The sequence below is a fragment of the Bufo gargarizans genome, chromosome 2 (genome assembly GCF_014858855.1).
Source record: "Bufo gargarizans isolate SCDJY-AF-19 chromosome 2, ASM1485885v1, whole genome shotgun sequence".
Classification (NCBI taxonomy): Eukaryota; Metazoa; Chordata; class Amphibia; order Anura; family Bufonidae; genus Bufo; species Bufo gargarizans.
The window spans coordinates 561,927,239-561,954,919 of record NC_058081.1 but is presented as its reverse complement, the minus strand read 5'-3'; the positions used below and the strand labels follow the sequence as shown (position 1 = coordinate 561,954,919).

At 41.9% G+C, this 27,681-nt stretch overlaps 1 protein-coding gene across 1 annotated transcript in view; it reads right to left on the bottom strand.

Moving 5' to 3' along the window:
• The window catches only part of TTYH1 (tweety family member 1), a 182,194-nt gene that overhangs the window by 14,602 nt on the left and 139,911 nt on the right, over positions 1–27,681 (bottom strand). The window contains exons 5-9 of the mRNA XM_044278176.1: positions 26,399–26,494; positions 13,767–13,839; positions 9,084–9,159; positions 1,316–1,371; positions 159–251 (exon numbers count right to left, since the gene is read on the bottom strand). Coding sequence (XP_044134111.1) covers positions 159–251; positions 1,316–1,371; positions 9,084–9,159; positions 13,767–13,839; positions 26,399–26,494 — 394 coding nt within the window. The remainder of the gene's footprint in view (positions 1–158; positions 252–1,315; positions 1,372–9,083; positions 9,160–13,766; positions 13,840–26,398; positions 26,495–27,681) is intronic.

The window sequence follows — 27,681 nt, the reverse complement described above, 5'->3', positions numbered from 1 at the left end:
CTAGTATTTTTTGGATCGGAGGTTTGCGGACCGCAATATGGACAGGATCATGTGCATGAACCCTTAGTCTAAAGACATCCACATTATTTTTCAAAGGTAAGCCTTATTAGTAGAGAAGACCTCTATATCTATAGTGTTCTTGATCAGTCCCATCTTACCTCTGCTGCTGGAAATTGTGGTACTGCTTCTCTTTCCAATCCATAAAGTTGAGGGTGAATGTTGGAGAGTGCTCTCTGTGACATGGTCAATCTCTGTATACAAAAATTAGTGTGAATGTGTGCATAGAGGTATATTAGCCATTGTGTCATATTTTTCATAGTAAAAGGAGTCTGCCAGCAGTTTTGTCCATAGTAAACTGCTGACCGCACTAGGTAGGGACTGGGTAGAGCTGGACAATCATACCTTTTGTGCAGCTTTTATTGTCAGGAGTAGGGTGAATATGAATTTTTATTCTTCAAGATTCTGCTCATGCAAGAGCTCATGAGGAAGAGGAGCATCACTCTGAAGTGCTCTTTGCAGTGAACTGCTTCCCAATATCTCTGCTCTGAGTGACATCTGCAGTTCAGATGCTAAGAGTGGAGAAGAAGGGCTGTAAAGCAGCTCAATATAGAAATCAGAGAGCACATCACTGTGAAGCTCTGCCATCTGGGCACGTGCTAAAGCAGAATGTGGAAGAGTAAAAGTGCATATTCAGATTAAAAGCTCCTTAAAAGGTATGTTTGTGCTGATCTCTTCAGCCAGCAAGTGCTCTCATCGGCTTATCATGGTCAAGTGATGCACCTGGAGTTCTCTGCATCTCTGTATAACCTATTCTATGGTCTCTCTATAGTGTGTGCAAGATATTCCTCCTTTAGAGAATTGCTTTTCAAAGTCACTAAATTAAAAAATAAATACATAAAGCCTACCTCTCATTAGAACCCCTTCTTCGACTGCTATAGATGTGTATTAGGTATTGTACTGCCATAAACATTGTGTGTAACCTGCGTCTATACCAGGATGAGATGTTCCTGGTATGATGTAAGAGCTGTGCTGTGTGCTTTGAGGAAATCAGATGTCTACCCCTGCTATCCCACCTCTCTTCTACTCCTCGTGCTCTATTCCTAAACAATGAATGAGAAGCTGCAGCTGCATCTCCCTCCTCCCCATATTCTATTTTCATTCTATACTCGAGGGGAGTCTGAAGGCAAGGAAAGGTGAACCAGCTGCTGGACGGTAAGGAAGGTGGTACTTTCTCCCGATTTTATTCACAAAATAATGATAGGTGCACTTTTAGTTATTACTGATGTTCATGAATGATGACAACAGATAACTGTACCTGGCGGAAGGGATTTGTAACATCTTGGTTACAGGAGATGTAATACTGTAAAATATCTGAAATTAACACAAAACATAAAATAGTATGTTAAGAAATGTTTAGAGAACAAAGTTGTTATAATTGACTCACCAGTGAGTTAAAATAAATCAGTGCAGTGCACCAATACAATGTACACAACAAAGCCGTCCAGACTCATAATCCGGAAGTTTAGGTAAGCTATGATTCATTGTACAAAAGGAATCTGCAGAGACTGCCACACAATAAGAAGCACAGAATGCCACATGGAGCTAATTTTTATTCACAAGAAAGAGCGATGTACCCTGCTCGTCGCTTACATTAGAAGGAACATTTTTTAATAGGTTCTTTTTATTGACTTTAATGAATATAAGAACATCAGCCGAACCCGGCCTCAAAAACATTTTTAGCATATATTAACAACCTATATGTGAATATTCTACAGATTTTACATTTTAATCCATGTTTTTCTTTAACACATTGAGGGTTAACAGCCAAACAAAATGGTTTACAGAAACACCCCACTGGTCGTAAACTGATGTAAGGGCACATGGCAGGGCACATGGCAGGGCACAGAAGAAAAGAAGCGCCATATGATGCCATGTCCCATTTGAAGCCCCCGTGATGCACCCTTACGTGGAAACTCCCAAAAAGTTTCCCCATTTTGGAAACTAGGGGATAAGGTGCCAGTGTTATTGGTACTATTTGGGGGGTACATATGATTTTTAATAAAAAAATGGTTGTTTTGGCACCATTTTAATTTTTTATTTTTACAACATTTATCTGACAGGGTAGATCATGTGCTATTTTTATAGAGCAGGTTGTTAGGACACAATGATATCAAATATGTCTACTTTCTTTGTTTGTTTCAGTTTTACATAATAAAGCATTTTTGAAAACAAAATTATGTTTGGTGCTAGATCATGTGATGGACCATGTGATGAGTGCAGTGACATCACCAAAGGTCTTTTTACTCCCAGGTCATCAAAGAAGAAGACAGAAGAGAAGCCGGGCTGCGCGAACAAGTGGATGAGGTGAGTTATAAGGGAAAATAATAATGATCGGGTCCCCATCCCGATCATCTCCTAGCAACCATGCGTGAAATTCGCACTGCAACCGCACTTGCTTGCGGATGCTTGTGATTTTCACGCAGCCCCATTTACTTCTATGGGGCCTGCGTTGTGTGAAAAACGCACAATATAGAGCATGCTGTGATTTTCATGCAACGCACAAGTGATGCGTGAAAATCACGGTTCATGTGCACAGCCCCATAGAAATTCAGTGCGGGTGCAATGCGTTCACCTCACGCATTGCACCCATGTGGAAAACTTGCCCGTGTGTAAGAGGCCTAACAGGTTGCCTAGAAGGCAGGTCCCGATGCCATGCAAGGCATTGGGCAGCCTGTGCATGGCATCGGGCTGCCTTGTCACCCATTGGGTCCCTGCCACAGCAGTGTGGGGACCCGATGGGCTCCCTCACCCACCGCATGCACCTTCTGTGCTGCGGTCAGCGCTGACCGTGGCATAGATAGGGTTAATCCGCCGGCTTTTATAGCGATGCCGGCAGATACAGCAGGGGCGGGGCTATTAGGGACTTCAGGGGCCCCTGCAGTGATCAGGCACGCACCACCATGACTTACTATTATGTCATATGTCGGGAAGGGGTTAAAGAGTGTGTAGACCTTTAAACATTTTTAATCTAAAATAAAAGAGAAGTACGGTGGCTCAGTGATTAGCTCTGGTGCCTTGCAGCACTGGGGTCCTGAGTTAGAATCTTACCAAGGACAACATCTGCATGGAGTTTGTATGTTCTCCCTGTGTTTGCGTGGGTTTCCTCTGGGTACTCCGCTTTCCTCCCACACTCCAAAAGTGTGGATAGGGAACTTAGATTGTGAGCCCCATTGGGGACAGTGTGATGCTAATGTCTGTAAAGCGCTTCGGAATATAGTAGCACTATATAAGTGCGTAAAAAAAAAAATAATAATAATAATAAATAACCTACCACTGTCTGCACAGCTAGTATGCAAACCTATATGTCTCTATGGTTTCAAGCTACAAACAAACCCTAGTCATCTCATCCCACAATCATATTTGTTTCCATCTGTGCAGGGAGAGGATGTGGTCGATCTGTGCCAGCTACACGCCCAAATGAAACACCTTCCTCATGTGCACGTAGGCGACAGAGCCTTGACCGTTATTTAGTAGGCCGAATGCCGCTCTACGAATGGCGATGCCAGAACAAGTACAGGCGCTAGTAGATTGGGTGGCTGACAGTGCCTCCAGTTCCTTCACATTGTCTTCCACCCAGTCCCCTGCTGAAAGATCAGAGTTGGCACCTGCAGCCCATGGCCATCAGTCTATCACCTCACCCCCTTGCAAATCAGCCAAGCAGTCTGAGCCCCAAGTCATGCAGCAGTCTCTTCTGCTTTTTGATGACTCTGCTAGCAGGGCCATCCACATAGCCCTGCCCCAGAAGTGAAAGAGATTAAGTGCACCGATGGCAAGCCACTTATGTTTCAGGATGAGTACATGGGAGGACCACCGCAGCACGTCTCGGATGATTACGAAACAGGTGCCAACTGCTGTGGCTTTCTGCAGTGTGCAGACCGACAAGGAGGACAGGAGTGAAGACTGGGTGGAAGATGATGTGGAGGACAATGAGGTCCTTGACCCCACATGGAATCAAGGTCATGCGAGTGACCTCTGTAGTTTGGAGGAAGAGGCGGTGATCGCACAGAGCCACCAGCACAGCAAAAGAGGAAGCAGGGTGCAAAAGCGGAGCAGCCATCCCCTAGACAGTACGCCTGCTACTGTCCACCGCACCAAGAGACCGAACACACCAAAGCCAGCTCCAAGGAGTTCCCTGGAGTGGCAGTTCTTCAGACAATGTGCTGACAACAAGACACGAGTGGTTTGCACGCTGTGCAATCAGAGCCTGAAGCGAGGCATAAACGTTCTAAACCTGAGCACAACCTGCATGACCAGGCATCTAAGTCTAAAGCACGAGCTGCAGTGGAGTATGTAACCAACGTACCTGTACGCAGACGGATACCACACGTATCAAGGGGTGGTTAGCTTCCGGTTAACCCTTTATAGATGCAATTCGGTATACTGCCACCACGTGTTTTAACGGCAACTACCGGTCACTCACCCTCATGCAAATCAAGGAATCAACCAGCTACCGCTTGCTGACCGATCGCAATCGGTCAGCCAAGCAACAATCAAAATGACCTTTCTTACACAAAATGGTAACCTTTGCTTAGAACACGGAAGACTTAGCAAATAAGATTTTTCAATCTTTTAATAAAAGGTGAAAGGAAAAACTGCATATTTACATTTACAGAAAAATTACTATTCTAGATAATAATAATTCACGGTTCTAGTAATTCACGACAGTTAAAATATAAGGGATAATGGATGAAAAGTATATTTAAGTTCCTCCGTTCCAGTCCTTGAAACCGTTGTGTAATCCGATTGGTATAATATCAGTGGACCCTGAGCACTGACATTTAGAAAGCGATATAAATCCAGGTGTTAAGGCAAGGCAGGGTTGACATACAATGCCCTGACAGCACCTTATACCAGTTCTAAAACAGGAGGTGCCAGCAGTTCTTCCCACTAATGGTACGAACATGTGGGCAGGGTCAATGAGGTGTCAGAAAGGTTTATGACCCAGCTAAGGTCAGCCCAGAATGTCCTTATTCTGGCTGAGCCCACAGTTCTGTGGAACCACTAATTACAGCTATGACATTTATGTATTAATGACCCTTATGATTTTACGAGTCTAACAAGACCAAACTTGACTCTGCTGGGGCTTATGGTTCTCCAGGACGACTTAAAGCTGGCTTTTCAGCCTTCCAAGGGCACAAGAACATACTGTTTGATATCTCCGTGATCGCACTGGTCCACGGAGGTTGAATCCGGCCTTAGCCAGTGCAGAATATGCCTACGACCAGAGATATGAAAAATGACTATGTTTGAGTCCCTCAAAGGTTCAACAGGTCACTTTCCCATCTCTCTCTCTGGTCCCCTGCTGGGACTGTAGTCAGAATGTTTCACATTTTCCCAGGATCCAGTATTTTACAATGAGCCTCGGCAGGGGTGCTTTTGAAGCTCCCATCATTATCTTTAGGATGGGTAAGTGTCATTTTTAATTACTAGGACACAGCTCCAAGCAAGGGAATATTTATCTTTTAAAGCAGAATAAAGTGGGCCTCTAGGCCTGTGAGTGTGTATTTAAAAAAGGGACTCTACTTGGGGTACCCTCGACACAGAGTAGACAACTCAAAAACCAAGAAAGGTCTCTGGCTCCTCCTGCTTCCTCTTCTGCTGCAGTCTCGGCCTCTTCATCCCCCTCTGGATTGACAGTGGCACCTGTCACCCCGCAAACAGAGGATGTGACAGCAACACCACCACCTCGGTCATCAAGCATCTCCAAAATGTCCCATGGAAGTGTTTAGCTGTCTATCTCCCAAACATTGGAGTGAAAGAGGAAGTACCCCCCTAGCCATCCGTGATCCCTGGCCCTAAATGCCAGCATTTCAAAATTCCTGGCCTTTGAAATTCTGTCATTCTGTCTGGTGGACAAGGACCGTTTTAAGAATCTGATGGCGGTGGTTGTCCCACAGTACGTTGTGCCCAGCCGCCACTACTTTTCCAGGCGAGCCATCCCTTCCCTGCACAACTAAGTGGGGAACAAAATCAGGTGTGCACTGCGCAACGCCATCTGTGGCAAGGTCCACATAACTATAGATACGTGGACCAGTAAGCATGGTCAGGGACGCTATATCTCCCTAACAGCACACTGGGTAAATGCAATGGCGGCTGGGCCTGAGGCAGATAGCAGTTTGGCACATGTCCTTCCACCACCGAGGATTGCAGGGCGTTTCTCTTTGCCTCCTGTTGCTTCCTCCTCCTACTCTGCTTTCTCATCCTTTGCCGCCTCCTCATTCGGTCAGCGTAACACCTTCACCACCAACTTCAGCACAGCCAGGGGTAAACGACAGCAGGCAGTTTTGAAACTTATCTGTTTGGAGGACAAACCCCACGCCGCGCAGGAGCTGTGGACGGGCATGGAACAACAGACCGATGAGTGGTTGGTGCTAGTGAGCCTCAAGCCCGGCCTGGTGCTGTGCGATAATGGGCGAAATCTCGTAGCAGCTCTGGGCCTAGCTGGTTTGATGCACATCCCTTGCCTGGCGCATGTGCTTAATTTAATTTAATACCTTCCACCCGATCACATTTCAGCCATTGACCTCCCTTGGATGTGGTATCCCTGTCTCAGGCTCCCTCTCCAGCATGGAACCCTGATTCCCCGTTACCCGTGATCACCCTGGTAGGCGCATAAATGAACATTGAAAGTTGATAGGGAAGATATCCAATTGGATCGTGGACGTCACGGAGACGTGCGACATAGTGGAGCAGTATGTGTGCACACTCCTACACATACTGACTGATGGGTCTGCCCCCTTCAACTTCTGGGTCTCCAAATTGGGCACATGGCCTGAGCTTGCCCTTTATGCCTTGGAGGTGCTGGTCTTCCCTGCAGCCAGTGTATTGTCTGAACGTTTGTTTAGCACAGCAAAAGGTGGTTATCACAGACAAGCGCAGCCGCCTGTCCACAGCCATTAAAATGAACCAGGCAGGGATCCCACAGGACTTGTCCGTACCTTGTGCAGAACAGACATGTATACCGGCCTCACCCAGCCATTGTTGTATTCCAGCGCACTTTCTCTTTGTTTTATTTTTTATATTTCCCAATGTTTTGGGGTCTACCCAAATTTTAACAAAAAAATAATAAAAAATAAAATAAAGAACAAAACAAAAAAACTGTGTTGGCTACCTCCTCCACCGCCGCTTCCACCTACACCGCCACATCCACCGCCTCCTCAACCTCCTACTCCATATGGACCTCCTTCTCCTAGATCAAGATTATTATTTTTTATTTTTACGTATTGTATGTTATTTTAAGTCATTTCCATATCCACATTTGTTTGCAGAGCACTTGCCACGCTCTTAACCACATTTTGATGCCATTTGCAGCCCTCTAGCCCTTTCCATGACTTTTTTAGAGCCATTTTAGTGCTCTAAAGTTTGGGTCCCCATTGACTTTAATGGGGTTGGGGTTGGGGTTCGGGGTCCAGCTTGGGTCCCGAACTCGAACTTTTTTGCGAAGTTCGGCCGAACTTGGCGAACCCGAACATCCAGGTGTCCGCTCAACTCTATTAATAGGTAGAAGCCAGTGGCAAGTGAGTATGTCTACTAAATTAGATAACACAGGGATTGTCTGTAGTGTGTAATTGGAGACACAAAACGGTAGGAAATGTATAAGCAAGGCAATTTGAAAAACTGTTTCATCATATTTTTTTTCATTTTTAGATGTTTCTTTTTAACCCTCATGCATAGTCCAGTAGGAATAAAGCTAATGCACTTAACAGCAAAGAAAGAATCTATGAAGTTTAAAGGGGTTTTCTAAGACTTTAATACTGATGACCTATCCCTTAGAGGACATCAGTATCTGATCGGTGTGGGTCTGATACCTGGGACCCCCGCTGATCAGCTGTTTGTCCCCTATACACGACTCCATTCATATGAGAGGTGCAGGACCCCCGTCCCAGTACTCAGCATGCTCACTCAGCTATTTTCGCAACTGTCATAGAAATTCATGGAGAGCATGCCGCGCATGACTTCATAGGCCATTCTGGATATAGGTGCGGGTGCCAAATTTAGGATCCGCATCTATCTGAGATAGGGGGCATATCCTAGTGATATGCCACCAATGTCTAAGATGAGACAGCCCCTTTAATGACTCTATTACCTCTTCTTCTTAATCCCCTTTCCACTAATGTATCCAATTTGCCATAATTTTATAATTCCATGAAAACTGCATTAAACAAACACTACACTAAACAAATGACCTATATAAGCCATCTGCTCCAATTCTACTGCATTGAATTCTGGAAGGCCCCCGAGTTGCTCAGCTCTTACTCCAGATGGAAATTTATATTTTGGCTCCTCACAATAAAACTGAAACAATATCCTATTCATGTCTCATGTGCTTCCTGGGATGATCTCTGGTTCTACTGGTTTCTACTACTAATAAATAAAGAGGATCACAATTCAGTCTCAACAATGCCACATTATAATACCCTCCGCTCTATACATTGTATAGCAGGGTTGAGTAGCTCTAGTTAAACATTAAAGCTATAAGGACTCAAATAAAATAATAAAGTCATACTGGGAATATAATATCCGGATTAATGTGAAACAATTGTCCTCTGACTTTACATTTGTGTAGTCATGAAGGCTAAGGCTACTTTCACACTCGCGTTTTATGCGGATTCGTCATGGACGGATCCATTCAGAAAATACAACCGTCTTCATCCGTTCAGAACGGATCCATTTTTATTATCTTTAACATAGCCGAGACAGATCCGTCTTGAACACTATTGAAAGTCAATGGAGGACGGATCCGTTTTCTTTTGTGCCAGATTGTGTCAGAGAAAACGGATCCGTCCCCATTGACTTACATTGTGTGCCAGGACGGATCTGTTTGGCTGCAGGCAGCATTTTGGTGTCTGTCTCCAAAACAGAATGGAGACTGAACTGATGCATTCTGAGCGGATCCTTTTCCATTCAGAATGCATTAGAATGCAAACTGATCCGTTTTGGACCGCTTGTGAGAGCCTGGAACGGATCTCCCAAATGGAAATCCAAAACATCAGTGTGAAAGTAGACTTACATCAATGTCTTACCTGGACTGATATTTGTCACCACTTGGGTTTGATTTAACACAAATGCATCTGGATCAGAGCAAAAGTCACTCAATCCCTGCATAGAAACAAAAGAAACAAAAAGAAGAGCTGATGTTTATTTAAATGTAATTTTAATTTTGTTTTAAGGGTGCATGTTACAGGCAAATAATGAAATGCAGGCATTCTGTATGAAGTATGAAAAAAGGTAATTTTACCGGAATCTGTACACATATCCTAAACCTAACCCTAACATTTCCTAACCCTAATAAAATGAATCTGCACATCTTTCCTCACCATACCCCTAATAGACATCTCCTAATCCTAGTGCAAATTTCCTACCCCTAATATACATTTTTCCGAACCCTGATAAATAAAACACTGAAATTGTGCAATGCAATCTTTTTAAATATTAGTCACTATGTTTTCTATTATATTTTAATTAATCTGGGTTTCACAGGTTTCAATGTGTTAATAAATCAGAATATTATGGACTTTAGGTTTAATCATTTTACTTTTTTATTTATTAGTGTTAGGATTGGAAAGTGAGGCTAGGAATTCCATTGAGATGGACCATGTGATGGACCATGTGATGAGCACAGTGACGTCATCAAAGGTCCTATTCCTCAAAGATGAAGACAGAAGAGAAGCCGGGTTGCGCGAACAAGTGGATTAAGGTGAGTTAAATTTTATTTTTATTTTTTTAACCCCTCCAGCCCTATTGTACTAAGCATTCTGTATTAAGAATGCTATTATTTTCCCTTATAACCATGTTATAAGGGAAAATAATACAATCTACATAACACCTAACCCAAACCCGAACTTCTGTGAAGAATTTTGGGTTTGCGTACCAAACATGCCGATTTTTCTCACGCGAGTGCAAAACGCATTACTATGTTTTGCACTCGTGCTGAAAAATCGTGCATGTTCCCGCAACGCACCCGCATCTTTTTCCGCAACGCCCGTGTGAAACCAGCCTAAATCTGTAGATTTCTGTGTGAAGTAGAAGACTAAATAATGCAATGTTAGGTTTCAGATACCAGTTAAACTACCTTATTTCATACTTCACTTAAAGGGGTTTTCCAGTTCCGCACACAAAAATAAATAACATCAGCAGTCAACCTTACGACATTATATGTCAGATGATAATGATCTGAGTGCATTTTGACTCCTCCAACGTAATTGCTATCTGTGACCTGCACCCTGTGTTTACATCCGAGTGCAAGACTTAGTGCATGGTGATTGTGTCTGTAGCATCAGGTCTCTCCATCTCCTTTCTCTTCCAACTGGAACATCAATGCATTGATTATTATAATATTCAATGCAATGAATACTAATGGAACTGTGTTGGATATGGGTTGGGAGAGAGGTCCTCTTCCAGCGCATAGACTTTTACAGTAGAAATTATTTAAAAAAATCTTCATCAGGATTTGAACTTCAGACCTTCTGTATGTCAGGCAGAAGAGTTACCATTACACAACAGACCTGCTGTGTTGGAAGGGCCACATTTTCTGTGCTTAAAAAGCTATTTTCTTCACAGGCATAACACTAAAACACTAAATAATATTTTTTTCCTTCTACCAATCACCATAAATAATGTGTTCATTATATTGTACAGCTTATTACAGGGATAGCAAATACTGTTTTGTGATACCACATACTAAGGGCTCATGCACATGAACGTTGTTATTTTGCGATCCGTTTTTCACTGATCTGTTGTTCCATATCTTTTCTCTGATTTAAGTCCTCTTCCGTTCCGTTATTGCACTAAACATATCCGTATGGTTTCCGTATTTGATCATTTTTTTGCGGACCATTTACAGAAAGAGTAACTTATTAATCACCAAACACATGAGCAATACGGGCTGGGCATAGCATTTCTACAGTATGGATCCGCAAAATACGGATGAAATATGGATGGCAAACGAATGTGTTCCGTGTGCTTTCCGTATTTTTTGCGGACCCATTGACTTGAATGGGGTCTTGGACCTTGATTTGTGGACAATAATAGGACATGCACAACTTTTTTGCGGAATGGCCTACACGGACAAATGGAAACGGAATGCACAAGGAGTAACTTCTGCATTTTCTACAGCCCCATTGAAGTGAATAGTCCCGCATACGGTCCACAAAAAAAAAGGAACGGAATCGGAAGGGAAAAACGCTCGTGTGCATGAGCCCTAAGGATGTTACAAAAACTTCAGTGGTATTTGCTTTGTTATCTTTTTTAGTAACAATTGCAGTAAATTGTAACTTTTATCATAAAAGAAAAAAGTTCTATATGTCATTTGACCAGTATGGAGTGCAGGAAAATGGGGCATTACAAATAAACAATTAGTAAATGATAGTATGTGTTGTTTTCTGTCAATTGATGCTAAAAATTACAAAACCGGAATACCCCTTTAAAAATAGAATATTTGCATTTCAGACATTAAAGTCAATTTATGATGAAAAAACTTAAGTAGTTCTGATGAAAAATATCATACCTTTTAATCAATACAGTTTTAATGCAAAAATATCTGTGTCCATGGTTCTACATTACAACCATCCTACACACTACACTTAACTTTTTTTGTATTAAAAGTTAAATCAAACACCCTCACTCAACAAAAAAATATTAAAAATTATTAAAAATATTAAATATGTAATACCAGGCTAATTTACTAAGTTATCCAGCCTTATATACAGGCAACACTTAATTGCTAAAATGCTTGACTCTGCAGTCATTATGTATTGAGGGCAAAGTGGAGTGCAACTCCATATATAGTATATCTCCTATATCCCTGTGTTATTTCAGCTCAGGTAAGAAAAAAGACATGACACCACAATGAATGGGAACTGACTGGGTCATTCTTGAAACCAAAACTATTTGGTCTCTGCATGCTGAGGACATCTCATCCCGCTGTTTTCCCAATTGACTCAGCAAACGTTTTCTCGTTCAGTATTCCCGTAATGGTAATGAACTTGAACTCCAGACCCATAGAGAGTTAAACATGGCTGGGGGGAGGCAAAAGAGGTGTCTGTGAATTGAGCAACGTGATTCTGGTTCAACAGAACTGCAGTAATACCTAGTTTTGGATGCTAATTAAATCTGACAGATGTGACAGAGGGTGAGGGGTGGGGGAAACCACTGACCCAGCACATAAAATAGACCAATTAAATTATCTCGCTTCACGGGGCTTGATGGGCATGCGGGCAGGACACAGAATAGAATAGGGGAGGGAGGACCCTCCAGCAGAGAGCAAATGAAAGACACAGTACAACTCTGACAATTGATTCATACAAAAACAGAGCATTAGACTTATGTCCTCAGTTTAGAGAACACTCCAGGAGGTTGTCTTCAGGGAAGAAGTTGCCTGAATTCTGTGGGGTCTAATTGTCAATGACAATGACATGAGTTATTACTTATCTGAAAATGTGCAAAAAGTGAGCATCTCCATATGGATTTAGAATTAAAAAAAATTATATTATGGTAGGCAGAGGATTAACTTGAAGCCCTTGGGCCACAGTGTAAAATTGTAGCAGGGCCTGTCTACCATATGCCATTTATACTACTAATGGTTTCTTATGTGCCCCCCCCCCCCCCCCCAGGCACCAGGGAATGGATGTGACTCTTATCTCTTTAGTTGCTATAGGAAAGTTTGTAATGCTAATTCTGTTATATCTCTAACTAGACTTACACAAGCAATGGATGAACAGTAGCATGATAAAGCCATGCTGCTTCACAAATGTGTGCTCTCATAAGCGGTGTCAAGTAGAGTAGCACCACCTTAGGTATGTAAAAGCTTAACTCCACGCTAAACTACTTTTTAATTATCTCTTAGCACTATTCAATATTTTCCATTCCAATATCTTCTGCCTATTCTCAAAGCTGCCTCACAAGCTAAGGAGAGCAGGACATTACAAGAATGGTGCCCTTTAGGTGATACTCTAGTGCAGTAATTTCACACATACCAGATATCACCACAGTAGACTCCTGAAAGTTGTCACATAAAAGGGTCTCCATCATCAGTAAGGTCACATGGGGATAGCAGTCTACAGGGAATTCTTGTAGCACATGGGACCATATATTCAACATCCAATGGCTTGGTTAAATTTATCGTGTAATATCTATGTAAATTATTGTTAGATGAAGGAGACTAGTTGTCATGGAAGTATACATGATTTGGTTGATAGTGATATAGTGAGTGTCCATTCTCTATTGTCCAAAGGTAACATCAGCATCAAGACCAGTCCTTGGTGGTACAATGACTTTATAATATTTGATGCCCAGTGATTTTGTAATCCCTTTGATTTATTTGACAATTTATCCCTGGTCTGGTGGTGAAAAGCCTGCTAATTCCTGGTCGATCAAGCATATTTTCACAGTGGATGATGTATTAACCACTCTACAAAGTCTGACTGGATTTCTATGGATATTAGAGGAGTAGAAAGTGGACAACACTACTGTTGCCTGAAGAATAAGACCTTGCGTCTAGGAACAAAGACTTGGACATGAGCAGGTAGAACATGTCATGTTCATTGTGCATGAAGAACTTTTTCCTCCTCGAGAGTTTACACAAGTGAGAAAAATTGAAAATATGATATTCCTAAAATGTTTGTATTTGATTCTCTCTGCAAAATACTGTACTATAATCTTTAACTCTTTATTATAACAGATTAGAAAGTGTATTGTGTAAGACCTACCACAGCTGTGGCCATCTCAAGTCCCATTGATCCCCAGCTGAGTAAGAGTACAAAGAAGCTTATCACTGTTATCCTGCAGATAGAGATGAAAACAGAAGAATATCATCAGGATATACATTTAAGAAGTTTGCTCTGGCATTATTTTCACAGTATATTAGTTCAATAGATCTTAGTTCTGTAAATGATATACATTGGAATAACACGTCCACCAAAAGTCAAAGTTATGGAATTTAAGAGCAAATTTAAAAAATGTTATGTTCAAAGTTTAACCACAGAACCTAAATTCCTAAGTTAAATTGAAAAATATTTGAGAAGATCCCCCAAAATTGCAATGAAAAATGGTCCCTCACAGGGGAGGTCCTCTTATAGAAGAGATACAGTATAATGCATCACAGAAACATGTGTCTGGATCAGGCATGGACTTTTCAAAAAGCTTATTTAGCTTATAACTACTATATACGTACATTTGTGGGTTGCAAACTTTATTTTATATCCTCTATTATAGCAATTGGTGGCCAAAAGTTCTTGTGGTATTGCAAAATATATTTAGTTGCAGCATCCAAGGATCAGGCATTGTAACAGCGGTCCCAAAAAACGTAATGGAACCCAGTGCAGTGTGTAATGCATTAATTCAGTGACATTGATACATTCACATATTCAGATTACATTGGGCTACTGTTGAATAATGGAGCACTAGACTCCAGGTAGTGTTCAGATTTTTCTACATAGATATTTGGTGGTTAAAAGATAAATAAGAAAACCTAGCAATAATTGTCGCTGCCTGTTAAATACATCAGAAATATCTGGCTCCCAAGGGGCTAATGATAAGAGCCCTTATTGTGTCCCCTTTTGTCTCCAACAACCTCCATCGTGTACCCTATAGCATAGGCACCTGAGGGATACCTGTTCTCAAGCATACCACTGATTTCAAAATAATTGGAAAACTATAGGGGGACTATTTACACCCAAAAAAAAAGTCACACATTTTGGCTTACTTCATGTTTGTAAGACACTCTCCAGTTCCGCGATACACTGGGACCCCCAGGGGTCCTTCTGGGGCTCGGCCTGCGGGGGACCCCATTGAAGTAGTGGGACAGGTCACGCATGTGCCTGGGGAGTCTTCGGTTCCGACTCCTTTGCGGGCAGACGTGGTAGTGCGTCCGCATGGTCGCCGGAGGGGAAGACCGCCAGGGTCTCGGAGGCAGTTTGACCGGACTGATGGTGGCTTGCAGCCGCCGGTCCTGTCTCCGGTATTACCTGCAGGTTCCGTGCCGACGCGATCATGTATTCATGCTGTGCCACTCGAGCGTCTGCGTGCACGCTCGAGAGGAGGTTCACAAAAGGATACGCGGCCGAACGTAAGCGCATCTTATTCGCTACGCCGGCCGCTGACGGGGAAAATACCTGCACGTAAAATCTAGTAGATTAGAGGGCAGGCATGGGTTAAGTGACTAAGGACCAGACTAGGCCGCACAAGTGTCAGGGATTAGGGTCATTATATGACCTATGAGGAATAGACACATGGCACTTTGTGATTGGCTAGCAGGTACTTATAAGGTTGCCACTGTTGTTTTGACAACCCGGGTGTATGTTGCAGTTCATATTCTCCCAGACTTACCTGTGCATGACCACTGCCTTCCTCGATTTATCTCTAAAGACTGCCTCTAGATACATCATCTTTGCTGAACAGTTTGTCTCATGTATGACCTTGGATCGGACCCTGGAAATCCCTAGGTACCACGTTACACGGACTAATACTGCGCATAAGAACTTTGGCCTGATAACTGGCTGTCCCCTTGGTGTTTCCCTGCACAGGTTATTATTCGGGTTGGTTACCTGTATATGCTTACTGGTTTGGACTGTACTGCCTTTTATTTAATAAATTCACTATTGTTTAACCTCTGTTTTGTTGCTTGGGGTTCTGCACCATTACAATGTTTGTGCAAAATTTGTGAGTTTTCCCTTTCTGAAAAGTGTTGAGAAAAGGGAGCAAGGCGAGGACAGGAGGAGGGGAGGGCAGCAGGTTGGCACAATTATATGCATTCACGCTAGTTTTCTGGTGTGAGTTAAGACATAGAGGATGCACCAAGTCCACGAGAGCCCTGTGCCTCTAAATATATTTGGTGCATCCTCCGGCAGCACAGTGGTAATCAAGTCCAGCAATGAAAACTCCAGTAATGATAAATGTCTTCCATAATCTTTATGCGGCCTCTTAGGCTCATACCGTATACTTTGTGGGACATTGGCAGAGATAGGACAGAACATAGGTTGAAGTCTGTTCATTTAGGGTCGATTCGCACGACTGTATTTCATCTCAATGGGCCAGCAAAAGATGTGGACACCAAACCGCGTGCTTTCTACATCTGTATGCCCATTCCACAGCCCTGCGAAAAACATAGACCATGTCCTATTCCTTTCTGTTTTGCAGACAAGAATAAGCATTTCTAACATTAGGCGGAATGTGTGGGACTGCAAAATACGGGACACACATGGTTGGTATCAGTGTTTTGTAGAGCTGCAATTTGCGGATGTGAATGGACCCTACACTTATTTATTGCATTTACCTACATCATAAACAATACAGCAACTGGTGGGTAGCGGTCGGAGCCCACAGTTTACTTTGGGCCCCTTATTTGCATGGAACCCTGACAGCAGCACCGCCTTTACTACCCTGATAGATGATACTGTGCCTTCCAACAAATAGTAGAATTCCTAGTAGGCCAGCATAGTCAATGACTGCAAGACTTACAGTATTCCACATTGTTTGCTGACTGCAACATTTACTAAGTAAAGGAGTTGTGAATGCAGCTTATCAACTCACTATGTAACAGTAACACCCCTGAGACTTGTGTCCAGGGACTTCACATACCACATGCCATTATCTATTGGTTCAACAAACAAGTGACTGTGCATTGGTTATATATCGCAAGTTCCACTTAATAATCCAATAGTTCTTAGTAAGCATGTATCTGACATAAGAGTCTAAGTGGTTCAGAAGGCTAGGCACAGCAAAACAAGGTTTGTAATTGATGTTGAGTTTTTTTTTTAATTATAATTACTTTAAGCCCTTTAAAGAGGACCTTTCATCTGACAAAAAATTGTGAAGTAAGTATCATGATATATACAGCGGCGCCCAGGGATCTCACTGCACTTACTATTATCCCTGGGCACCGCTCAGTTCTCCTGCTATGCCCTCCGGTATGTTCGGTCACTGGGTTATAGTAGGTGGAGACTTAGGGGACTTGGTTATAGTAGGAGGAGACTGCCCTTGTTCTCCTGGGTGTCTCCTTTTCCCAGGCTGTAGTGCTGGCCAATCGCAGCGCAGAGCTCACAGCCTGGGAGAAGAAGACGGCCAGGAGAACAAGGGCAGTCTCCTCCTACTATAACCAAGTCCCCTAAGTCTCCACCTACTATAACCCAGTGACCGAACATACCGGAGGGCATAGCAGGAGAACTGAGCGGCGCCCAGGGATAATAGTAAGTGCAGTGAGATCCCTGGGCGCCGCTGTATATATCATGATACTTAGTTCACAATTTTTTGCCAGATGAAAGGTCCTCTTTAAGCTTGAAAACTACGCTAGGGATCCCTATTACTGGTCGAGGAGACATAATATCAATCATAATCCTGAATCATTGAATTTGAGGATGTCTATACTTTAAATTAGAACCAGTCACAATTCTTAGCATTTAATATAAATTCATCTAAGCCCATTTCTCCAAAAGATATATAGATGAATAAATAGATAGATAGATAGATAGATATGAGATAGGTAGTTATATAGATAGATATGAGATAGATATATAGATAGATATGATATAGATAGATATGAGATAGATAGATGAATAGATAGATAGATAGATAGATAGATAGATAGATATGAGATAGGTAGTTATATAGATAGATATGAGATAGATATATAGATAGATATGATATAGATAGATATGAGATAGATAGATGAATAGATAGATAGATAGATTTGTTACAATCATACATGGAACTTGTCAGCAGATACTGCCATAAGAATGGACAACATTAAATAATGACAGACTCCATTAATAAAAATCAATGTTTTATCCTGAATTACTGCAATGTTTCAGAGGAAGCATAGCTGTAATAAAGAGCTGTGCACGGGGAGAAGTATCCACTGGGTGGCGCTCCAGCAGCTTCTCTCCGCCCCTATCTGTGTCTATCTGTGGCTTTATCCTATGCTTTGCTCTTTTTAAAGTTGTTTCAGAGTAAAATGTAGTTTTCTGTACTGAAAGAAACTGTGAGTATTATTCTGCCCATGGTTAGAACAACATAAATCAGCTAACAGGTCCCATTTAAGACAGGCACAGTGACTTGTCGGGCTAGTTCAGCTGAATGTAAAGATACCTTTCACTTAGAAATCTGACGCTTTAGTCTGGAGAAAAAGTACTTTTACTCTATATGCAAATTAGCAGTTAAAAGGGTATTGCACGTTATCCCATATCCAAAGGATTAAAGGGGTTGTCTCATCTGAGACATTGGTGACAAATCACTAATTTCAGATAGATGCGGGTCCTACCTCTATGACCAGCACGTAACTCCAGAACAGGCGCCTGAAATGAAAAAAATAATAATACACCGATCATTTGCGGCAGCCATCCATTGATTTTAAATTTTTATGGGAGTAAAAAAAAAGCTGAATGAGCGCACACAGCTATTCTCGGAAGTCCCATAGAAATAAATGGAGAAAGTAAAACGCAAGTGCAGCCACCAATCTATTCACTTCTACAGGACTGCCAGAAATACCCGAACCAGTGCTCGGCTAATTTCGTCGGTCCCCTAGAAATGGATGGAGGGCTGCCTCCCGGTCTGGAAATAGGTGCGGATCCCAGAGGTGGGATCTCCACCTATCTGACATTGGTGGCATATCCTAAAAGATTTCCAACCATGCTTCCAACTTCTAAAATATTTGGCAACTTATTTTCTATCTATAAACCATCATTTTATTTACCAAATTGAGCCAGTTATAAATACTAGGTGGCTCCTTGGCCATCCATCCTCTTGCAATAATCATACAAGCCAAAAGGAGTACTTTAGAAATTCTAAATCACAATCTGCATGTTAAAGTGTAGCACCACATTGAGCCGGCTATTAATAGTTTCGTAGACCCTACGCCGAAAATTCCAACACCCCTACAAGACCAGCACATATGAACAAAGTCAGCAGACCCATGGTCACCACTAGGGCAACCAGAGTTATAATTCCTGTACGTTTTGGTCCTTGTTGCTGGGGAAACATATAACCAATGAATAAAATTAAATTGAACCATCATTTGATTAGCATCAAGTGACCAAGTGCTAATATTTTTATATATCCATTCCCAAGCTACTTGACTTAACCCAGGGATGTCTCGATTCCATCACTGCTGACTAGAGAAAGGCATACAGTACAAGTCGAGAAAATTTGTATCAGTGTTTTATATATGTGCAGCACTCTAATACTATGGCCCTGTGATTGAACCAGAGAATCAATTAATCTATTAGATTCAATTGAAAATAATCTTGACTGTCCGGTTCCAATAAAGGCAAAGTGTAATGGACTATAGCTAAACCAATTAATTCCCCTCACACCACTAGTTGTCCAAAATGTTTTATAAGGAATAATTCTACATTTACTAAAAACCTGAGAAACACGGGGAATACCTGATTTCTTCCAAAATACATCTGAAGACATAAACGAAAATTGCTTCCGGTGAAAATTTCCTTATCGGGTGAAACATCAAATGCACCCGTACCACCTAATAACTCCTTCAAACAATTATACGTCTTAACAATTAATTTACCCAAATAGCAAGGCTTATTCCCCATGGATAATTGACCCAACTCAAGTAACACAAAAATATCGCTATATCCTGAAAACTGGACCATTTAGTTCAGAATGGAATGATATTGCCAGTCCATAAGTGTATGAAGTTGAGATGCAAAAAAATAACCCTGAAAGAATGGTAAAGCAAGACCCCCTCTATTAACAGGTCTGTATAGATATTTCATTTTTAAACACTGTCCCAAGACTTGTTGAATATCACAGTTGCCCAGTTCTGTGTGTACCCAAAAAGAGCGTTCAAAGACGATAAAACAGAAGATCACTTTCCCAGAGACTTATACTGAATTATAGTGTATTTATTGCGGACTAGCACAGTTCTCTGTGTACTCAAAATGAATGCTCAGATTAATGTTGAAAAAATGGTACAAGAAGGAGAAAAGTCACTGTCCCACAAAATCCAGTAGACTTGCAACAAGCTTTCAAAGTTGCAGTAGAAATAAAAGTGGAGCTGATTATAATATTAAATATCTCAGCTCAGGGCCGTCTCTATTAATATGCAGCAAGCTTCATGCGGACTGTAGGGAGTGCAGAGCACCGCTGAGCGCCAAAGATCGATTGCCATGCCACTTTGTTCCCACTGCGAACCGTGCTCAGCTGCACCTCTCTCACTCATGCAACCAAGCCACAGGAGCAGAGAATAACGTCCTCTCCAAAACGACTGCGGACCCTCTGTGCACACGCTGGTAGCCACACACAAGCGCTGGCTCTTGCCAGGCACCACACAGCCGCCAGACACCGCGCTTCCTCTTGAGTCCCAGCTGAACCCTAAGCAGTGTCACGGCCGGTTAACGATGAGCCAAGGGACTCAACAAGGGCAAGAATTGCCGTGAAGGTTGGAGCTCCGTCTGTAGGCACAACACATCGCCTGCATTCAGCCCTCAGCTGCTTGGTTGGTGCATGGTGTTCGCTGCTGCCAATCCAGCTCAACACAGAGGAGAGAGAGGAACATGGTAGAACTTGATTATATCTTGCCGGCCCCTTCACATACCTATTCTGAATGCAAATTATTCATTTTAATTCAAATGCTAGCATGCAAGATTGAATATGGCTAAATTTAGTTCATTTGAGTTGTAAACAGTTGAAACATGGCTGACGTAGTATGTTCCTGGTCAACTAGGCAAAGCACTGGCAAGCCCTAGGATCTTTGCCATCAAATGTATGGCTGGGGTCAATGTGGAATAAATGTGCAGTTATACTTCAGTTCCTTTGAGTTGATTTTTGGGGGTATTCTTGATTTTATTTCTCATATACATTGCAAAAATATATCCATAAGTTATGGAATTCTATACATTGTTACAGTAGGCTGCTGTTATGTGTCTCTATGCACACTTGAATGTACAGTTTGTTCATTGCTTGGGACTTACCATATTTCTGGCACAATTAACAGTTCTTTGAAATAAAAAAAATGTATTCCATTCATGTGTCCCATAATGTTCTGCAGTCTGTCTAAGTGGTACTAATGGCAGCATCTAACTTCAATGTGGACGTCCGCAGAACACTATATTCCTTTGTGTGAATGGAGACAGTTGTGCAAACAAGACAATGGCAGCAATGGATATGTAAAAAGACAGAACACAGAACATCCTGGATCTAATAGTCCTTCTCTGTCAGTTTCCATTGCTTGTTGCCATTTTATCCAAAAATAGCAAAATCTGACACATCCATTAAAATGGATAAAAATGGATTATGACAAATTATAATGTATCCTTCATATCCATCACAAGTCATACAAAGATGGGTGTTTATGAACAGAAGATTATATAGCAGGCACAATTAGTATTATTTGTGCTGCATGTGCTTGATATGGCTTGTGACGGTAAAATGTTATCCTAATGCTCCAATGTTACATAGACAAGAACTTGAAGATATCTTTCACTATTCATTAAAAGAAAAAAAAAAGTCCAGGACCTAGACGATGACCTCTTAAATACTTAGGTTTGTTCACACTACTGGTACAGCCTTCTGGCGGGCTGTTCCGGTATAGAATGCCGGTAGTTGGCCGGACAAAACCACTGCATGCATCGATATTTGTCCGGCCCATTCTCCGCATATTTGCCGGGTTTCAATCTCCACCGGACCCCATTACAGTTACATATAGGATATAGGTAAACGGTATTGTGAAACAAGCCTTAAAGAGGACCTGTCATCACAAAATGCAATGCAATCTGAAAGCACCATGTTATAGAGCAGGAGAAGCTGAGCAGATAGATATATGGTTTTGTGGGAAACGATTCCGTAAAATCTGTAATTACAAATGCATTTATTTCTCTGCTTTTTCTACCTCCTGTGGACAGCATCGGTACAAGGGGAGGGGTTATCAGTGATTGATAGCATTGTGTATATAAGTGTGCATAGAGAGATAGCTGTCAGTCACTGGTAACCCCTCCCTCTTCACAGGCAGAGATATAAATGTATAAAGTACAGGTTTTACTTCATCTTTTAACACAAAACTACAGTATACAGCCAGGTCCATAAATATTGGGACATCGACACAATTCTAACATTTTTGGCTCTATACGCCACCACAATAGATTTGAAATGAAACAAATAAGATGTGCTTTAACTACAGACTGTCAGCTTTAATTTGAAGGTATTTACATCCAAATCAGGTGAACGGTGTAGGAATTACAACAGTTTGCATATGTGCCTCCCACTTGTTAAGGAACCAAAAGTAATGGGACAGAATAATAATCATAAATCAAACTTTACATTTTTAATACTTGGTTGCAAATCCTTTGCAGTCAATTACAGCCTGAAGTCTGATGATTTCTTATGAAATTCTGGCTGTAGGCAACTGGCTGAAAGGGGTTTTCTGAGTGTTTAATACTGATGGCCTATCATCAAGATAGGTCATCAGTATCTGATCAGTGGTAGTCTGACTTCCAGCACCCCCGCTGATCAGGTAAGGTACCTTTACATGAGCCGATTATTGTGTAAATTATCGTTATATCGAGCAAAACTGCACAATTATTGAACAGTGTCAAAGCAATGAGCGACAGCCGACAATCAGTAGATTTCTCGTTGGTTCAATCGTTTGTGTGGACACAAAAATCATTGTTGGATGTTAACGATTTCATACGTGTAAAAAGGAATTGTTCACTGCAGACATGATTGCACGTGAAATAACGATATGTAGCTGACTGATATAAGCGATGTGCTAATGTCAGCAGTACATAACAGTATGATTTATATCTCCCTGCCTGCCGCCGCTCTTATGAAAGAAAGACTTTTATAATATGCTAAAGAGTCTCTAGGTGCTATTAGGGTGTTGCTTTAGCACCTAGAGGCTCGGTCTATGCACCCTTTGGCACGCCCAGGTCCAGTTGATTGACTTTCGAGTTCTGCTCAGTGTCCCGTAAATCCCACGCCTGCACCATCTCGTTTAGTATTCGGCGGAGGCGCAGTGAGTGAAGGACACGCTCCTGCTGCCGGCTTCCTTCCTTCGGTGCAGGCAGCAGGAGCGCGTCTTTCACACTGACTGCGCCTGAGCTGAATACTAAACGAGATGGCGCAGGCACGGGATTTACGGGACACTGAGAAGAACTCGAAAATCAATCAACTGGACCTGGGCGTGCCAAAGGGTGCATAGACCGAGCCTCTAGGTGCTGAAGCAACGCCCTAATAGCACCTAGAGGCTCATTAGCATATTATAAAAGTCTTTATTTTAGGAGAACGGCGGCAGGCAGGGAGATATAAAGCATACTGTTATGTACTGCTGACATTAGCACATCGCTTATATCAGTCAGCTACATAACGCTTTTTCTCATGACAGAAACCCTTTAATATGGAAGAAATTATAATTAAACAGGAAGTTTGAATATTCTAATTTAGCTCCATGACTCTGTGAAGGGGGATTTGGACTACTGTATCAGAAAAAAAACATGGTATTATGAAATTGATCAGCACAGAATTTTAGACCTATATAGAAAGTAAACCGGTAGGAATATGCTTTCTGAACTTGCTTTGTAAGATCTTGACCTCAAACCCATCAAACATCAATGAACTGTACTGTGAGCATTATCCAACATTAATGCATGACCTTAATATTTTGCTCATTGGAAGCAAATCTCCACATTCCTGTTCCAAAATTGAGTGGAACAGAGCCAGGGGCGGATTGGACATAGACCTTACAGGGCCGATGCCCAGGGGGCCACCTGAGCCCTCCTCACGGCCGGCCAGTTGAAGATTTTGGGGATGTATTTCATGCTGCTGGGGGCGGTATTTTGTGATGGACTGTGGTATTTGGCTCTGTTGGGGTGGTATAATGTGCCACAATATGGTATTGTTGGCCCCACCTACTACAAAACGGGGCCACTTTTAGTATTTTTTCCAGGGCCACTTTAATTTTCCAGTTCATCCTTGAATAAAGCTCCACATCAGTTCTCATTGTATGGTCATGAGAGATCCAGCAAACACATATGGACGTAATGTTCTAGAGGTTACCTTCTTTGAGCTATAGGAGTCATAAGCTTTGTTACTTATTGTTTAGATCTCCAGTAGATTTGATTTGGAATTAGGGGAGTTTAATGAAAGGGACGTCTCAGAACCATTGCATTTACAGATTGAAATTAAAAGCATGGTCTATTACATCTGATAATGACCATATAGATCATGGAATGCTGAGTCTACAGTGCTGGCCGGTCAATGGTTTGCTATGTGGATGTACCAGTGATGCTTCTGGTTGCACGAAAGCAGGAGAAGCAAAGCTTGAATGATTAATGTAACACATTAGACTCCCAAGTTGTTACTGTATCTGCTACAATCTATTTTTTTCCACTGGAAAGTCTTTGTAAAAGGCAGATTTATAGGATGATCCCATCCCCCATTTTCCAATCATGCTTTCCCACTGATTGAATGACCATGTCATTGATTTTGTAATGGGTAAAACACGTTTCCTTCAACTTCATTTACTTTCTTAGGAGGATGTAAATCTCATACAGAATTCTCATCCTTGTCTATTTGGAACAGTTAGGCTTCCTTTTCATATACATTTGCATTGGTGTTTTTTTTTTATCACTATACCTTTTCAGTTTTTTCCATGCTACATGCATATTTTATATATTTTTTGTGGCACATTTGAATGGCTTTTTTTCAAAAAAATTTCCCTAGAAAGGAGAGGATGAAAAACTGCTGAAAAATGCCATTACTTCAACATGCTGTGTTTTAAAATAAAAATGCCAGAGGCACCAAAAACCCACCAAATAAAAAGAAAAAAAAAGTTTCAATAAATCTGCCTGACTGAAGGATTATCATTAGTCGCCGTTACTTGTTAGCAGTATAAATGCTTTAGGGGTGATAAGCTACAAGCACAATAATGAGAAAACAGTGGAAAATATATAGCAATTATTGTTTCATGCAATTGAACATTTTTGAATGCAGACGACTCACTAAATAGTCGCTTGCCATTTATAATGCCGCTTAAAAGGACCCTTAGGCCAACTTCACAAAAGTGTATTCGGACCGGGAAACGTGAGGGCTGTATCATGTGAGTACAATACAGTAGATCCGTGGTCAGACAGGAATATACAGAATAATAAATCCTTATGATAAGGTGAGCTCACGTGAGATGAGAAGGGTTCAGTTCTGGAAATACAGCCCTCATACTGAGCATGTTTACCAGACGGCACATGCCTGTGTGAAATTGGCCCTAGTTAGGGTGAGTAGGTTTGTTTGGTTATAATTATCCATCTGCTCCATTACCTGACGTCATCACCATCATCTAATTGGGCCATTATCCATGATCATCCTACGGTTCCCGTCATTTGTATTCCTGTTACCTGCTAGTATTGAGACGCGTTGATACGTATTATTCTTTAGGTGACTATCCATGACACGATACAGCCCTACTGTAAGTCCTGGGCGATACTGTTAGTACCTGGAAAAGGCGACTGTAGAAAGTGAAGCCACGTTCTGATGTCTAGTGTCTGTTAAATGCCCTAAATATACCCCTAAGGAAAGTCGTCAGCTGAAATAATGTTTATCCTATAACTGTTATGCCTCATACACATGTGAGAAATCTGTGATGGTCAGTGATTCATCCATGAAAATCTCCATGAAGGATCCGTGTTTGGTCCGTGTGTCTGTGTTTTGCTCTCCCCGTGTTTCACGAACACTGCATATCTGTAAATCAATTTCCATAGTATCTCCTCCCAATGGCCCGTGGAACATGGATGAGACACAGATTGCGTCCATGTTGCATCCGTGTTTTTCACAGACCCATACAATGGGCGTGATGGATCCGGACACAGTAGAGCATGCTACCGTGCAAAAACCACAGACCCACGGACCCTGCAAAATCATTCATGTGTGAATACACATATTAAAATGAAGGGGAATGTGTGCCGTCCGTGGAGAACACATACAGCACATGTCCATGAATCATGGATGTGTGACTGAGGCTTTATTTGGGGAACAGTGGTCTTCAGTTTTGCTAGAAAGCAATTTTTTTTTCAATCATATCCTAGCAGATTTCAGGCTAATATCCTGATAAGTAGTAATCTGAGCAAGCAAACTCTTTAAATGTCCACGTAGCCTGCACACTTAATAAAGTATGTATAGAGGTGGAAAACAACGTATACACAGCAGAACACCAGGGAAGGCTTCATCTACCCCAGAACTATTTGCCTCCCTCTGAGAGATAACATTTACAAACCATTGCAGCACCCAAGGGATTGCTGCTCACTGCTAAGTAATTACTTTAGAAATGTGCTTACTGTACATCCTGATTGCATTTATTCCTCTGACTGCAGTACACTCGGTGAACACAAGGGGGCATACTCACACAATAACAAGCCACTTGATCTGCTTGGCCAGGCCGAGTAAGGTGAACAGACAGATAATCAGATCCAAGAGAAGCAGCAGTATGTAAGCCAACCACCTGCAGAAACCAAAGAAAAGAAAATGCACAATTGAAATACATGTGACAGCAAGGGGCGGAAGCGTACGCCCGAAATCCGATTTATTGCATGTAGCCTGTTAGATTCAGGTACCTTCCTGATGTACAGTATTATAAACATGATAAAGTCTATAGCGTATTCTTCATATTCTTCATTAAGACTATTCACATCATGTTTTAGCTTTTAGGGACGGGGGTACAGTTGCATATCCAAAAATTGTATTGAAACGAATCGCTCAGTCCAAAGGATTAAACTGCGGACCCCATTTGACCCGCTTTCCATCTGTATGCAATAGCGCAGTCTACAATGATATGGTATCCTACAAGACAAACGTACACAGATGGAAAGCAGGTGAACTATATCCCAAAGTTTAATCTATTGGAATCTATCAAGGGAAATTCATTTGAATGCCATTTGGTGTTTTCAAATTTACATTCCCCCCCCCCCAAAGGAATGCTCAACGGAGTGCGAAAACGTGATATATTTATACAGACTCACAAACGCATGGACCAGATGACTATTAGTGAAAGACCAGACGCCATGCAAGCCTCAGCTGTTTTCTATAACTCATTAGAAATTCATTACCAAACTGCACAGCTACAAACAATAAGTAAATGACTGATAATCAATTTGTATCGCTTTATAGAAAACCGCACGGCTGCATTTCGACCATCGCCATTTGAGTCCTACCCTTAAAGTGCATTGTCAGTATGATCAACCCTGGTAAACCAAGCACACTGCCTGGTAGGGTTGATCATGCTGGATGCGACAACACCACTGTTGCAGTAATCGGAGGTGTCGTTTTAGAGAAATGTATAATTGTGTTTATATGTTAATGAGGTGCTCGGAGCACTGAGGGGCTGGCCTAGGCTCTCAGAGCACTACTTCACCTTCTCCACTCACACTGTGCGCGCTCTAAGATTCGGCGAGAGTACAGTCACCACATGTACATTTTGGATCTTCAGAGCTGCGTCCCCTCTGAGATCCAAGCTGTGAGATTTTAGGACAAAGCATCAGAAAAGTGACGATCCCTGGCCCTGTCAATGAGTGTAGGAAGAGGAGTGGCGACGAGTGAGAGGAGGAGGTGAAGTAGTGCTTCAAAAGGTTAAAGGGGTTGTCTCACTTCAGTAAGTGGCATTTATCATGTAGAGAACGTTAATACAAGGCA